The 17,294-nt window shown below is 40.9% G+C and overlaps 1 protein-coding gene across 5 annotated transcripts in view; it reads right to left on the bottom strand.

Moving 5' to 3' along the window:
• Positions 1-17,294, bottom strand: part of Ctnnd2 (catenin delta 2) — a 795,501-nt gene that overhangs the window by 33,396 nt on the left and 744,811 nt on the right. For all 5 annotated transcript variants that reach the window (XM_070042191.1, XM_070042192.1, XM_070042190.1 and 2 more), the window contains 2 exons: positions 7,638-7,848; positions 2,459-2,543 (listed from right to left, as the gene is read on the bottom strand). In XM_070042191.1, coding sequence (XP_069898292.1) covers positions 2,459-2,543; positions 7,638-7,848 — 296 coding nt within the window. The remainder of the gene's footprint in view (positions 1-2,458; positions 2,544-7,637; positions 7,849-17,294) is intronic.

Raw genomic sequence — 17,294 nt, forward strand, 5'->3', positions numbered from 1 at the left:
AGCCATGTAATTCAGAATCCAATAAAGTCGCAATACTTGCTCCATCTTTCACTTTGGCCCATGTCTGAGATTTTTCATTGGAACTCTCTTCATTTGTTAAGCCTATAATAAGCTATTGCTGCTTAATAACTAGATTGGAAATGTGGATAATTAAAAGATATTGATCAGACAATTTTCCATGGTTAAAATTGTCAATGAAGAACAAAATAGAAATCTATTTCCTCACTGGTTAAAAATAATTCATGAAGATGAATGAAAGAGTTTTCTCATGGAAGGACTTTTCAGATGGGAAACTTTTTTTTTTTTTTGCATTTTGAGCTTGGCGATGAGCAGTCCTATGACACAGAGTACAAAGATGCTTCAGTTCACAAATTTGGAAATGATTAAGAACAGCTCTTTCTGAACATTTTAAAATCATGGGTCAACTCAAAACATCACCTTGATTTCTCCAGGTCATCCTTAGATCTCCTTATATGAAACACACTTCCAACCATCATTAGTTCTTGAATCTTAGTTCCATTAAATTCCTGTCAACACATTCTTATTTTCATGGAAATACAAAGACAATTATACTTTCTGAATTCTACTACCAACATAAAAAAGCAGAGAAAGTGGAAAATTCAGACTACTACTCAACAGACATCTTTCAGGGTCTCCAATGCACCTAAGTATGAGCAGAGGTATGCCAGCAAGGCGGTAGCTTTCGGGACACAGTGAAAGGGCTGTTTTCTAAGCAGTTCTATTTCTTGGAGCTTCTGGAGCTGCTGACTCAGAACCAGCAGCTCATGTCTAATTTACAGCATGATCTTCATGGCTGACTGTCAGTTTAGCCAAAGGATTCGTTCCTGGGAGAAGCTCCACTTGGCTTCCAAAGGAGTCTAAGAGGGAGCTCTGCAGGGATGCTGGGATAGAACTATTGTGCAAAACAGAATAGAACCCCAAAGCACTTGCTCATTGCAAAACACGAAAGACTTAGATGCAATTAATTGAGAACACTCTGCTAACATTTACGATGTGTTTCAACTCAGGCGTAGCACCTTTTTGGGAAGAAATGGCTAAGTTAAACTCTATAAACTCAGATAGAAAGCAGTGAATGCCAATGGGAAGTAGAAAGGCCTTGGGGAAATCTGGAAATAGATTATAAGTTAGTTGAGCCAGTTATTAAATATTTACTTTTTCCCACTGGCTGAGAAAAGACAAAGCTTCCCTGTGGCAAGACGGGTCTCCCTCCCTACCTTATGTGACCGACTATGGCCCCTCGTTCCTGCCCAGCGAGTCAGTTGGACACAGAGGGTGGTAATTGGGAACAAATGCATCACATACAATGACCTTGGTTCCTTCCTTCTCCACTGGAAGCCAGGATGCTCTTCAGTTAGTGGCTGATGGAAGCCCAGGTGCCTGTCCCCAGCCCTGGTTTTGCTCCCTGAGTCCTGATACTTCTCACTGTCCTCCATCTTGTTGTGTACCCCTGTTCATGAACGCTTGCTGTACTGCCAACAACAAAACAATGGCTTCTGGGAGATATCACTAGAACTATTTCCCACCCTTACCTATACCCCCTCCAAAAAAGTTGCGAATTCTTTATACAACAGCATTGGAAATGAAGTATGGAATCAAATCTCTATACATGCATTTGTCACGTTTTATTTTTGAGCCACTCCGGGAGGGATGCCTTCTTAGACGCACCGCTCCTGTCTGCCTGAAGTCGCATCGAGGAAAATGTCAGGGTCCCAGATGGCCTTTGGTGGTCAGTGGGACTGTCTTCTTTCCCAGCGCACAGCAAAGTGCTGAGGATTCAGGGGCTAACCCTGGCTCAGGTGTCTGTGTCTTCCAGCTACTCCTCTGAGCTGTGGTGATTCTTTGACTTCCTCAACTGTGTTTTATCATTTTCCTGATTCCTTTCTAAAATTACTTGTCAAAACTTGTTCTTGATTTTGTTTCCCCAGGATTCCTGAGCTCATTACCTTTTAGTCTATCATGGAGTTCAGAAGCTCAGAACAGGCCTAGATGATGTACTATCGTTTACAACATTGCTTCACTTAGTTAAAAAGAGCTAGAAGAATCTTGAGTATTTTCACCACAATAAAATAATAAATATCCAGAGCTGATTATTATACCATATATATTTTATACATCATACTGTAAATATGTAGAGCTATTATGTACCTATTCAAAACAAAAGAAATCATAAACTCTTAGCAAAAATAACTTGGGATAGGATTCCATGACTGTGGGTCTGTGGCCTAGAGACAGAGGCTCATGCATCTTAGAAGACATTAGAGACAAGGCCTAGGTCTCTTTCTGCTTCCTCACTGATTCCCTTGTTTCTGGGAATGGGAAGCTGGGGCTGTGGGACAAGTGGCCTCTGTACCTGAGATGCTTCTTGTTATGGCCAGAGGCTGGGCCGTGGGCCCGGGGCTGCGTGCAGCTCATGGCCAGCAGGGTGAGAAGACCTTACCTTCTTGTACAGGCTCCTCAGATCTCGGTACTGCCACATGCTGTTTAGGACCTGAGATGCAGCCTTGACCACTTTTGGAGAGTGTCTGATGAAGAAAAGACAGGAAACGCAGATGGTGAGTGACAGCTGGGCTTGGACCCAATTCCTTGTCAGGAAGCATCAAGATCTATATCCCCCTGGCTTTTCTGACTCTTTCTTGCCTCCAGGAGAGTACAAGGAACTGTCTATCTGTCCCCAACTGTTGTCATCCTCACCCACACATCCACAAGCCTGAGACACAGGAAGGCATTACAGTTTGGCAAAGAATCTTCTCATTGCAAATAGTACAGTAGTGACATTTTTGTGAGAATGCAGATTTGGGATTTGTCCGGCAAAGAAAGTAGAAAGAAGAAACACACTCAGGGTCATAGGTATTCATGCTCATGGAATATGTAAGCTCTATAATAGATGGTATATATAAGCTATGCAATATATGGCATAGGAGAGCCATGTAGTATGAGTTTTGTGTAAGATTAACACATAGTTTATCAAAATGAACACCAGGAAGCGGGAACATGTCATGGCAGGGGGCGGGGTAATGGATTGGTGTGTAAATACAGCCACAATAATCCATGTCTATATGTGGAAACAGAAGTGGGAACTCAAGGAGATGGTTGGGATGAGATAGATGAAGGACAGAACGATGGAAGGGATACTCTGGTCAAGACCAGTGTCCACACTAGTGGACATGCTTTAACAAAAAGAGGAAAAAACCTCCACGCAAGAAGTAGCGCTTAGAAAGGGCTGGATTCTGGGGACTGGGTAGTAGTGTAGGATGGCAGACCACACCTGCGTCATAAGGAAAAGACGGTCCCGGTCCCCACGAGGCCTAGGAGCACACGCTGCCTGCTCTGTGCACCTGTGCCCTCTGCCAGGGGCTCTCCTCTTCCCGCGGACGCCGTGCACAAACCTGGCTGGGAAGCCCCATCCGTGCAGGGCAGGTGCTCTTGAGCGTGCATTCAATAGGCCCATGCCAGGGCAGGCCTCTAGAAATAAAGCCCTGCATGCCCTGAAAGTGCTGTCCTCTGCACCACGGTGCACAGGGAGAAGTCAAGATCATAGGAACTTCTGGAAAGGGCTTCTTCATCTTCAAAAGCAGGTAGTAGGCTGGGCAGGGCCTATGGGGCATTTTGTGTGGACACCAGTGGTCCACAAGAATGGTCACTGTTTATAGCTCCCAGGTGATGACCCAGACTGAGCTGACTGGTGCTGCGTGGCTGACAGAACTGCTGGACACAAGATCTAAATTCTAACCAAAGGTGCCTTTGACATAAAATAGCTTTTGAAATAGAAAGTGGGCAGATGGAAGACGGGTCAGTTGAGGTTGGAGCGGAGAGGCATTTCAAGGACATGCCTTTTGTAATCAAATTATCACATGTTGGTCCACAGCTGACACAACGACTGCTTTTATTGTGGGCCTTCCTATTTAAAATTAGATAAATTTTAAGGTCTCTTCACCCATTGGCTGGAGGACAACAGAAACAGTCATCTATTATTTCTGAATTGGAGTTCAACTTGGGCTGCATGATATCAAGCATTTTAAACAAAACATACAGCTTTTATACAAATCCACATTGTTTTCTCTGACAGATTAGCCATATTAAGGTAACATTTATTTTATTTTTCTAAGATGAACCATTACAAAATTATTACCCAATTTATGACAGTATCATCATCTCAATGTAAGTTTAAATTCCTCTGACTTAATGACAGGGAATTTTAGGCCATTTTGTGGAGACAGATAAAGGTACACTTATTACTAGATAATCAATGAGAAACAAAATATGAACTGTTCTGCTTTGTTGTATTTAATCACTGTTAGGCAGAGATTTGTCTGTGACAGAGTTCGCTCAACCCTAGAAGAACATCTATTAGCATCTGGCTAGCGATAGTGTGGTGGAAACATTCAGTATGAAAAATTCCTCTGACAGAGGGCAATATTTTATTTCTACTCATTGTGTAGCTACAAAATAGACACTGTGAGTGTGTAATGAAGAAAAGAGTTCTCAATTTAAACACCAATGTGTATCAGTGTTACAATGACAGACAAAGGTCAAAGAAACATTGCTTTCTTTTTAGGCTTACGTTTGTGGTCCATCCACTAGATTGGTATTATAGAAATATCCACTTGAGAAACTGTAACTATTGATTGAAGGACTTGAAGAATTGAATCTTTCTAATGTGACAAGTGATTATAAGTTAAGCCACAACGTACTGACAAGGAACAGTTGAGACTGTTAATAGCTTTTCTGTCTCATGACAAAATACAATGACACATTCAGCACTATTTCCTATACAACTGTTAAAATTAGAAAAAAACATGTAGTTTTGAAGTGGATGAACACAATAGAGTGACCTTACTTGGTTTTAAAATTATGTGAAAAGAATAAGTTATCAAGATTTCAAATGACGAGTATGAGATTTGGGTTAATAACAATTATACTGTGCCTGATCTTCACTAGACTGTCCAATCACAGCTGCCCGGGGAACTCACGCATTGTATTTCCTTACGTCTGTCCAGTCCAGTCATGCCAGCAGTAGGGCCCCAGATTACCAGTCCCCTTGTCTGTGTGTCCTATACACTCTGAGAGGTGCAGCCCCACCAATAATGCCTGTAACTTGCTAGTTTGATTCATTCACGTCATTACACATTTAAGCATGTTCATATTTAGAAATAAAATAAATACATAAAATGGAGAGTCACAACTAAGCATTTTTTCCCCTTCTTGTGTTTCCCCACACTAGCTCAATCCCAAAGCAGCTTGACCTGATTCCCTGAAGTAAGTTTTCAAGAGCAATTCAGGGTGAGAATTCTATCAGTCAACCACATCGAATTGATAGCCCTGTCATGTCCAGTTATTGAATCAACTGCAATTCCAAGAATTCCATTTCCAATAAGGAGTTTTTATTTTATTAAAACATGTCTAGAGCTCGTGGAATCTCAATATCTGAAGTAATTATAGAATCATGACAAATGGTGAGTCTTGGATTTGTTTCCTTTTGACAACAGTATAATGTAATTACCAAATTGAAGAGGGGGTAGGGAAAGAGAAGTTATTTTTTTTAACTCATTTTGATTCTTGCATTAGTTAGTAGATACATAAAAAAAAGAGGAAAACGACGGGGGAAAAAATGTAAGTCTGAGTAAGCTGGATGCCTATAATTGGAAAGATACTGACCCAACTCAATTCAACAACACTTCCAGTCAGGTTTGACTTTTATTATTAAATGAACAAATCCAGCCTGCTGATACTGAAAAATATCTCCCCTTGTAATCAAATGTGGACCAGATCTAACTAGGTGATTTTCTGCATTAGCAAAAAGGGTATATACTATTTCATAGATAATTCCTCCCAATCACTTTTAAATAGTTTCACTAATAGTTTTCTTTGACCATAGGTCTGATGAAAGCAAGTTTTCTATCTTCGGCTCATTGGATGGTACCACTATATGAATGCTCAGATTGTTAAAGGAAGTTAATAAATGTCAAACCACTCCCCAAAAGTCAAATTTCAATGTACTTTAATATTTGAATGATTCATGACAATAAATAATGTAGTTTTTGTTCAGCATACTTTGTTTCTCATGTATATTCTTCAAAAACATTAATATATTAACCTCTCAATGCTCAAAACAAGCAAGCACTTTAATTCAAGATAATAAAGATCTACTAAGATCTATGAAGAAGAGCACTGCATAGCTTCCTGCCTGTGTGGTATAGTATTTTATTATAACACATCCTAAGACAAGCATAATTCAAGCCAACAATTTAAATCCCCAAATACTGCATAAATCCAATCAAGTTTCTCTACTTGATATACAGTGGGACCCATTTGGAAGTCTCAGGGTGCTTAAACAAAAATGCCTATTTTTAATACCCTGATAAAATACTGAGTTAAATAAAATAAAAGTGTATTTCTCAGTCTCTAATAACAAAAGAGAAATTACTTAGAATTCGAGATAAAAGAATGAGAGGCAGGGAATGAGAAGTCAAGAAGTAGGCAGGCACTTGTTAACAAAAGGTTTACCCTTTTAATCTTCTTTGATTACACTGAAGGATTTGTGAAAGGCAAAATTTAATTAAGGTGAGTGAAGGTTTCTGTAGGAATTGACAACCCAGCAATAGACTAACAATTTGGCTGGAGAAGATATTTTTCAGTTGCATGCAGTAAAATTCCCTGGATTCTTAAGTCACCCTGGAAGACTTCCATCTGGTGGTATGTTGCATTCATTTCTACTCCTACCTTTTCATTCCACTTCTCTGCAAGCTCCCCTTCATAACTTTCCTTGGACATTTCTATATGTTCTTTCAAATTTCATTAGTATTCCAGGACATATATTATATATGAAAGTTTTTAGTTTTCAGTTAGAAAACATGACCCCAGTGACTTGTTAAATTAAATGGTTTGCCCTAAATCTCACAGTATGAGAAGGTACTGGATTCTAACTGAATTCTCTCTGACCTCTTCCTGTCCTCTTGTCTTCCCTTATCCTTCCTGTTGCTAGGCAGAGGTGAAGAGGCACAGAACCAAAGAGCATTCCTCCATCCACACAGATTTGCAACTACACAGAGGGTCACTGCCAACAGAGGGATGCTCTCATGCACCCAGATGAGCTGGTTGTCTGCTCTGCCAGAGGAACATCGCACTGTGCCGGTTGGGAGTCACGTCTACTCTACTGATACTTCCAAACCAAGACTCGGAATCAAAATAGCTAGTGGGATAAGTTTGCTGTTTCCTTCCCTTGATTATCACTAACAGATATTTTCCAATGGCAGTATGCTACATGAAATCACTCATTGTGCTAATAATGCATGCCTGTAATCCCAGCTCTGAGACAGTAGGAGGGGATCATGAGTACGAGGCCAATACTGGTAAAGTTAGCAGGTCCTTGTCTTAAAACAAAATGCAATAACAGGGTGGAGATGTGGCTGAAGGAGTAGCAAGAATGCCTGGGGTTTAGATCCTACTACCACAAAATAGTTTAAATAATAAATAGTTAATGAACACATAAATAAATACAGGCATGCATGCATACATGCACACATACATGCACACACACATGCATGCACACATAATATAACAAAACCAAAAGAACTAGTCCTACCAACACATAGATATGAAGTCACCAGCTAACGTACTTATCTCCTTTGCTTTTGGAAATGCCAACCAACTTCTCGATGCCGCCGGCATCGCGTAAGGCTTTGGCGTTCTCCATGTTCTTGGTGATCACTTCGTGCAGGGTGCAACACACAGCTGTCACGGTGTCATCCGACATGGCCTTGCTCGCTGCGTTGTTGCTGTTGTTCCCGCCTGGGAGCCTGTGCACCAGGTCTCGCATGGCGTATTTGCCTTTGGAAAAGAAAACGAAGGGAAGAGGTGAGACGTGGTCAAGTGGAGGAAGGGGGTGGAGGGAGAAAGCCAAGAGGCCATGCCAATACTGTTCTGTCTGTTCCCCAGTTTCCCATCATTGAATGTTCTTCTGGGTGATTTCAAACACACACACACACACACACGCGCACACACACACACACACACACACACACACACACACACACACACACACACACACACACACACACACACACACACACACACACACACACACACACACACACACACACACACACACACACACACCTCATGCTTCCCAGTCCACAGGAGACTTATCCCACACATACTGCTCCAAAATCTATGGATGCTCAAGTCTCTGTATAAAACAGCATATGTACTTCTTTCCTCACACTTTTTCATCTGTGGATTACTTTCAATGCAGAATGCAAAAACATACTATTTAAATATTATACTACATTGTTTAGGGACTATAAGAAGAAAAAGAGTACATGATCAATATGATCAATACAGATGTAAATTATATATATGTACATATATCTGCAGTTGGTTGAATTCAAAGATGAGGGACCTATAGATATGGTGAGCCAACGCCATATCCTCATGGGAAGTCATTTTATGCCTCAAAGCTTCAGGTGTGTCCAAACTATACAGCAAGATGAATAATGGTACCTAACTTACAAGATTACTTTAAAGATTTAATGAGTAAGTGTATAGAAAGGATTTAACCCATTACTGAAAAGGACACAGACTCAGGAGACACTAGCTGTTGAATTTCTCTTGAAGTTCATGTACGTCAAGAAAATGTATAGCAATTTTTTTTTGTATAGCAATTGTAAGACAGCCCTCAAAAGTACCTTAATGGGAGCAACGTTGGGACCTATATTATTTTTATCAAGAGTCAAACTACAAATATGTGACCACACGATCACATTTGTGAGTTCTGACCCCTGTGAAGCAAAGGGAGACACTGAAAGCAAGAAGAGAACCGAGAAGAATGATCTAACTAAATACCCAGCATGCGAGCAAGCTTGCCCCCCTGCTGAAAATGTTATTGAACTCCTCTATAATACAACATTCACAGATTTGGCAAATTTTTCTTTATGTGAAAAATAAAAAAAATCCAACTCTACCTCTTTAATTCACTTTATTGCTCTTAATCTCACCATTCCTGGTAATTAAAGGTACTTAGCATGACATATTTATAGAGTACTTTCATTTAGTTTCCAAAGCATTACCAATAACCCAGCAGAACAATTAACTGATCCTACCTATAACCTCCAATTCTGTTTCTTTACTTGTGGAAGTGAGTGCCTATAGCACAACTGGATGTTCTTATTTTTTTTTTTTTTTGTTGTTGGTCATGGGGCTTGAACTCTGGGCTTGGGCACTGTCCCTGAGCTCTTCAGCTCAAGGCAAGCGCTCTACCACTTAAGCCACAACGGCACTTTCGGTTTTCTAGTGGTTTAATGGAGATGAGTCTCATGGACTTTCCTGCCCGGGCTGGCTTTGTACCATGATCCTCAGATCTCAGCCTTCTGAGTAGCTACAGGCATAAGCCACTGGTGCCCGGCTTGTTCTTAATTTTTTTGGTACAATTGTCAAGTATCTACTTGTTAGTTTATTTACTTATTAGTTCTTCATGAGACATAGGGCACTAGCTCCTCAAAGCTGTCTGAAAGATTTTACCTTCCATGTATCTCTAAATGCTACCTGCACTTGCTGCTAAGTCCTCTAGTGCTGGAGTCTGGGGGTAGAACAAAGAACCCTACCTGAGTAGGCAGAATCTTAATTTCAGATAGTAATACATAAAACACAGGCCCACTGATTTTGGTTTCTGCTTTTACCCACATTCAGATGACTTGTTTTAGCTTGGACAGAAAATGTTGATGTTGAAATGACTGAAATAAAAGTGTCTTCATTCACTTGATGAGCAGAGGACGTCTCTTGGGAAACTGGCTTGCCTGAAACCCCAAGTGTGGGGTATTTATTTTCTAACGACAGCACTCAGAACTGTTTGGAGAAAATGCTCAGTATACGCAGTCTTTGGAACAACATGCTCCATCTGTTTGTCATGAAGTCAGACTTGACTTTGGCTAGGAGTCCACTCCTGCCTCACTTAGCCATTACAAAACAAATGTGAGAGCCACAGAAATGAGAAGGTGAACTTGTTCTCTTTTCTCTGGAAGGAAAGTGATGGAGGAAGATCATCTTCTCTGTGCCCACAGGATAGAGTATGGGAGACCAAAGATATTCGCCAAGGTAGACAGCAAAGAGGACAGGGAGACTGGTGACAGTGTTCCTTGGTTTTGATTGATATTATGGCTAGTGATGTCAGATATTTTCACATGTGTGGTTTCATTCTGTCTCCTCAGGGAGTGAGAAGAGAGAGACCAGAGTGTTGCTGTCATGTTCAGGAAATGGGGACCCCTTTCCCCACTGAGTAGCCTCTCCACGTGCCTCAGCGTGCTGCGAAAACACCATGTGTAAAAGGTCAGGGGTCACATGCTCTGTGTGGCCTTGAGCAACTCAGCCGTGGGGGAGGCTCAGCGCATGGCGCCGTTCCCACAGGGGTGAACAGACCTGCTTGGCGTTGGAGACTTTTCATGTAGTGTACACTCACCAGGAGATACACTAAGGCTTGGACACGGTTGAACAAACAAGTCAGATAAAATCACTGAGTAAAGGGAAGACCTCTGGCAAAGTTTGCTAATTCCTTCAAAGACAAACATTCTTGTTTGTTTTATTTTTTAATGTATTTTTTTAATCTAATGAACGGAAATCTGTCTTTTTACATTGGAATCAGAATCCTGCCTTCTCTTCACAGGAAACTTTGAGCAGCAAGGAAAGCGTTGAGCCTTTTCTGGCATTTAGACTCTTTAAGGCTAACTGTGGTGGGGGTGGAGGGGTGAGTGGGGGGAGAAAAGGAAATGCAAGCAGAGAATGAATACAGGCACAAGGGATGTGGTATTGTGTGCCTGTAATACCACCGCGGGAAAGCGAGAAATCCGATTGGACTAGGGCTGTGTCAGAAGGCTTCACTATGAGGTGTTGAAGCCAGGATTGCTCTGCTGGTCAGGAAAGCAACAGAACCAAGTTGATTGTGACAGAATTCTGATATGTTCAACGGAAGGTTCCAGCATAGTAAGACTGAAGGGTGAGAAGTGTGGTCTTTTTCTAATCAATGAAGCTGTCTAGTCTGCACCTCTGGATCTATCAGCATTGTAACTCCAGTAGTGCTCGTGCCTTATAACCATTCCTTGTCCCCCAGATTCTTTTATCTCCAAGTTCCTAACACTAGAAAAAAATCTACAAAATGTTTCTTCCCTTTTTTTTAATCTCCAGCCCTCAGTCAGACTTGGGTCCCTGAAGGGTAAAGAGTTAATTCTTTTCTCCCCACACAGTGGCAATAAGGAGACTTTGTAAGGCTCAAAAATTTAATTTTTAACAGCTCAACACCACCAAGCTGATCAAGTTATTGATTTTCTTTTTTTTTAAGAGAGAAATGGATGGAGCTGTCTTGTATGTCTCCGAAGGGGCGGGGGAGGGGGACTGGGCCAGCCTCTCTAGGACCCAGGATGGGGAACAAGTGGGAAGTTCAGCAGCAGTCCCAATGGAGCTTGCGATGCTCTATGCAATCAGAGGAAACAGGAGCTTGGGGCTCACTGGGGCTGAGCCTGGCATGAGGCAGAGGAGAGTGAATTACTCTGGCCTGAAAAAAGAGACAGTAGCATCAGCAATCTGAAGACCAGAGTCTTCTGGTTTTAATTTGATCAAACAATCAGAGAAAGGGCTGGCACCAATTGAAAGTGATGGAGGGACTTATTCTGATATCACCATATGGAATATCCTGGGACACAAACAATGGAATTGGAGACTACAAAGAGGTCCCATGGGCTGTAGGAAGACAAGAGAGCAGCCATGATGGAATTCCGGCTTGAAGACCAGTGAAGTGCAGAAGTCATGCATGGCTCAGAAACTTCTAGCTGGACAGATGAAATAGGCAGAGAAGCAAATTTGGGCTTTCTTTGTTTGTAAAACAAAGAAAAAATACTCCAAACTGGGTATGTCATGGCTTTTTCCCAGCGCCATTCATGCTGAGACTGGATTCCCAACAGAATGGTCTTGAGGTGATGAGATCTCCATCTCTCGCGTTGTGTCTCTTTGCACAAGACCCTTTTCCTTTCTATACCTTCTCCTTTCTCCACCAAGAGTTACAGCATATTGCGCCTCACTACTTATCATGAGTTCAAGGCTACCACGGGTCAAAGTAATCAAACACTGTCTCATAAATAGAATAAAAATGAGAGGACTACATTTGTAACTCAAGGGTAGAGCAGTACATGAAGTATTGGAGTTCAATCCTGAGTACCACTCAAAGGATTACATTCATTCTATGAGAGAGTCACATGGGAAGGTCCATGGCAGAGGTAAACTGGTCACTGACGTTCATGGACTCGAGAGGTGTGAGGAAAAGCAGGTAGCTAACCTGGCCTTCCAGTGTGTGCATATGTGACTCCCACCTTAAAAGAAGAAAGGCTCGCTCAGAGGGAAGCAGAACTCAACACAGTACTGCACACTGCATTCCTCGGTCTCAGGAGAGTCCCTTGGGTCCTTTCTTCTAAGTTAGTTTTTATGAAAAGGACTTTATCTCTGACTTTTGCTATCCTAGGAGATGCCTGTTAGAAAGCTAATAATTATGTATAATAACTAATAATTGTGTGTAAAAGTTAATAACTATGCACAAACAACCATGTTTTATTTATACCCATAACAGATTAAATGCAGTCTTGTAACATTGCTGCCTTTTTCTCTGTTGGATATTTATCATAAACACTAAAGTACTTAGAGAACTCTTTTTTTATGTTCAGATTCTTTTTTATTTTTATTTTTTATTTATTTTTTGGGTCCGGTTGTGGGGCCTGAACTCTGGGCCTGGACGCTGTCCCTCAGCTCTTCAGCTCAAGGCTAGTGCTCTAGCACTTGAGCCACAGTGCCACCTCGGGCTTTTTTTTCTTTTTGCTTATGTGGTGCTGAGGAATTGAACCCAGGACCTCAGGCATGCAAGGCAAGCGCTCTACCACTGAGCCACCTTCCCAGCCCCTATTTTTATTTTTATTTAATTAATTAATTTATTTTATTTTTTATTGTGATTAAGTGATTACATAATTTCCCAAATTTCACAGTATTGTGGGATAGTGATGCTCAGTTAAAGTCACAAATACATTCTAACTTTGCTGGAGCAAATTGTCTATCACAGTCTATAACATTTATGACTTCTATGAGCTTTGCGATACAGTTATTTCTTCCACATTGGGTGATATGTACATTTCTTTTATTTTGCATAGCATCAGATGTTCCCTCTTTCCCATTTGTTCCCTCCCTCCCATCGCTGCCATTAAGTTGCTTAGTTCATTTTGGTCAATGTCCTGTGCAGCTAATGGGTCCTGCTGTTGTATGTTTTTCCCTAATTCCCTCTAGTTCTGTGTCATCTTCCTGGTTCCCCTCTGGTGTACACATATATACCATACATGTGATCAGCAGCATGGGGTTATTTAGTAGTAGTTCGACCAGATGAGTGGAAGTTCTTTGTTTCTTAAGTCCTGTTAATTTTGTCGTATCACCTATATGTTCAGATTCTTATTAAAATTTGCAAGTAAAATTAGTTTCTCTTTATCATGTTTCTTTCTTGGAGTCTTCTAATAAGAGGTGCCAGACACACCCATGTACTTGGATGGGCTCATGTAGGAGACCTCACAAACCATGGCACCCCGAGATGGTACTTGAGCCCAGAAGTCCACTGTGTATGCAAGGGTTGGAGGCTTGTTCTTGCTGATTACTTCTGTTGCCATGTTGGGTCTGTTGAATTATTTGTGGCTGTTTCTATTTCTCTTCTAAGTTTACTTCTGGTAAAACTGTGCACAGTGCCACTTAGTTTTCCCCCCTGGTGGCATCTGTGAGGTATGGATTACAGGGAAGACACTCCAGTCATTCCTCCATGGCAAGGCATTTCTTCTGATCACGGATAAAGTCCTCTCTGTCACTGCTTTTTCTTGTGCACTACTATAAACCCAAATGTCTCGAACTACAGGGGTGGAAAACCTCTGGCCTGGGGGCTGCAAAAGGCCCAGGGAATGGCTTAGTCTGGCCCTGCCAAGGCACCACAGGGAGCACTCAAAAATTCAATAGTACCAGCTAACATCACTGGATGGCCTTTGAAGCAAAAGGGTTCCCACCCCTGGATTAGGGAAAGGATTTTAAATATTGGAATCGGGCAGAACAGAACAACTGGACTGGAGAAGTCCACCAGGCTCTTGTCTTGGAGGTCTTAATACATCTTTGGCTTTCCTCTTCCTAGATGTTGAATCTGATCTATGAGTTTTTGCTGAGATGCTCTGAAATTATTTTCTCTTAACTTTCAAAAATTATGATAAAAAACACAAAAATAAGATGTGTTAATTTTAAGTGTATGGTTCAGCGATGTCAAGGCATCTATGTACTTATAAAACCACCACTGCCATCTTTCCAGAACTCTTTTCATCTTGAAAAACTAAAGTTTTAGAGCCAGTCAACAATTCCCAGTTCCCCTTCCCCGGCCCGTCAACCCAGTCTACTTGCTGTAACTTTGTGTTTTTGTAACTGGATCATTTCATGTAGAATGAAGTCCTTAAGGTCTATGTTCTAGCATGTTTTAGCACTGGACATTGGATTGGCTCTTTATTTTAGCCACTTTGAACAGCGTTGCTAGAACTGTGGGTGTACAAATATCCAGTCAGTTTCAGTGTATTTGGACCTTTGGATGCAGTTAGTCTCTACAGACAGTATGTAGTTGTCAATTTCTGTCTTTAATTGGAGGGTGTAATGCATCATACTTGCTGGTAAGGAAGGACTTCTGCCATTTCTTGATTTTTTTTTCCCTATGTGGCTTACTTCTTGCACTACTGAATGGCACCTGATGCTTTTGTGTTTGTTTGTGTTGTTTTGTATTGGAATGTCTTAATTCTATTCTCATCTTCTTTATGTATGTTTTTAAATTATTTTCTTATATGGTTACCATGGAGATTACTTTTAATATCATAAAACTATCACACTTTACTCTGAATTCATATTGGTTTTCTTCACCAACACAAAAAATTGCTCCTAGTTCCACCTTGTTACGATTTCACAGAATTACACCTTTGTACATTAAGTGCTAAAAATAAACTGATTATCACTTTTAAAATGCATCAGATTGTTCAGAGAACAAGATGTGGAGTTATAAGCCAAAGTCACCATACAATTATAGCTTATAGACTAATACTTGTTTCTTTTTAAAGTGTATTAATCTTTTAACTTAGTAGAAACTGAAAAAAAGTGGAGTTATAAATCCTTGTTACAATACTATTAGCGTTTAGAATTACCTATAAAAGCAGTTATGGGAAAGAATAAAAAGGAAATTTAAGGGATACAGAGAAAGAAGGAAGCCAAGTCAAAGGAAAATTATATAACCCACAGAAACTGTTCCTGAGCAAAGGCAGATGGCTGACCTATTGGATAAAGACTTTAAACAACTGTCAGAAAGATGCGCAAAGAGTAAAAGGAAGGCAAAAATCAAGCCGTGGTTTTCCATGTCAATCTACAGGGTACCATTCCAGGTCCCTTACAGGGCAGCTCTAGGAGTAAAGAACATTCTCCACCTTAAAAATTTTTTCTTTTAAAATCTTACTTTAAAAAATCTTAACTGTTTCCTCCCTCTGGAGACCATTTTTCCTGAATACAGGATTTTGGGATGATTTTTTTTGGTAGCATTGTGAATATATTGATACTTTGCTTTTTAGCCTCCAAATTTTTTTGGGAAATCTGTCGATAATCTCAGTGAGGATCTCTTGTATATGAAGAGTAACTGGTTTCTTCTTGTTTTCAAGATTCTCTCTTGAATCCTTTCTTTTGGCAATTTGATTAGGATGTGTTTTGTCATGGGTTTCTTGAAGTTTATCTTATGTGGATTACTTTCGCTGGATTTTGAGGTGACTTATTCCATGCCGTCCATCAGCTCGGGTGAGTGTTCAGCCATGATTTGCTCTGACAATCTCTAACCTTTGCTCTCTTTGTACGTCTCTCACAGTGCAAATGCAGGCCTTTTCAACGGTGTCACACAGGCCCTTCAGCCTCTCTGCCTTTCCTTCCGTCTGCTTTCATTCTATTCTTAGGATTTTGTGATTTTCACTTCAATGATTTTTATTATCTTCATGTTTGTTGGGTTTTTTTCCTTCCACCAGGTCAATTTTGCCTTTGAATCCCTGAAGTAATTTCTTTTTCATTTTTTGTTTCTTTTTAGTTCTCTAGTTTCTGTAATTACATTTCCCTTTGCTCAAGGATTGTTCTCTTGCCTCTTGTCTTCCTTTAATTCTTTAAGCATCTTTACACATTCAGCCATCTAGATTGTGTGTGTGTGTGTGTGTGTGTGTGTGTGTGTGTGTGTGTGTGTGTGTGTGTGTGTGTGTGTGTGTGTGTGTGTGTGACTAGTTTGGTTATTTTTTTCTACCCTTCTAATTCTCCAAACTGTGCTGTTTGTCTGAATCCACTGACTTTTGTTGTTATTGAAAACAGGAATTTTAATCTAATAATATAATAACTGTGGAAATAAGATGCTTCCCTCTCCCAGAGCTTATTACTTGTTGCTGCTTTTGTTGTTTTTGATTATTGTAGGCTGTCTCTGAACTGAAGAAACTTGAAATGAAAATGGAAAGTATTCACAGACTGCTTTTGAGACCGTGGTTATGCACAATGACTCTTTAATTTTCTCCACACATACAGCTGCACTGAAACACTCTAGTCTTTCATGAATGGCCTTCAAAAGAAACAAAAAAAATTGGGGGAAGGTAAATATCATCCCTTCAATCCTCTTGAGAATTACTTCAGTTAAAGAGAAGCTTGAGCCCAGTGTGTGTGTGTGTGTGTGTGTGTGTGTGTGTGTGTGTGTGTGTGTGTGTGTACATGTGCACACATGTACAGAATGGCAGGTGCCCATCTCTGTCTGTGTCTCTGTGATGAGAAGCAGTGATCAGCAGAAAGCACACCTTCCTGACCGTGGAAGGAAGGGTCCTTTGTGCTGGTCCTGGGTTCTTCGGTTGCACGTGCAGAGCTTCCTGGCCAAGTGGGATTCCAGATGTGTAGCCACCACTGTGCTAAGATCTGACCAGACTTACTGGTTGCAAACCTTTTGAAGTTGCAAACCTTTGATGCACTCCAGAGTTTGAAAATAGTGATCTGAGACAATTCTGTCAGTGTCACCGTGGTTCAGGTAGGGAGAGATTCCAGGAGTTTCCTCCTCCTCCTCTGTTAGGTCCAAAACGCTTCCCAACAATTCAAGTTTCCTTTTCCCTGTGGCCAAGGATATAATGGCAAAGGGGCGATTTCTGTGTGACTGGATATCTGGGTCACCATGTAAAGCATTTCTCCTCTTG

This window comes from Dipodomys merriami, unplaced genomic scaffold (assembly GCF_024711535.1).
Source record: "Dipodomys merriami isolate MVZ:Mamm:240054 unplaced genomic scaffold, mDipMer1.0.p SCAF_32, whole genome shotgun sequence".
In the NCBI taxonomy this organism is placed as follows: Eukaryota; Metazoa; Chordata; class Mammalia; order Rodentia; family Heteromyidae; genus Dipodomys; species Dipodomys merriami.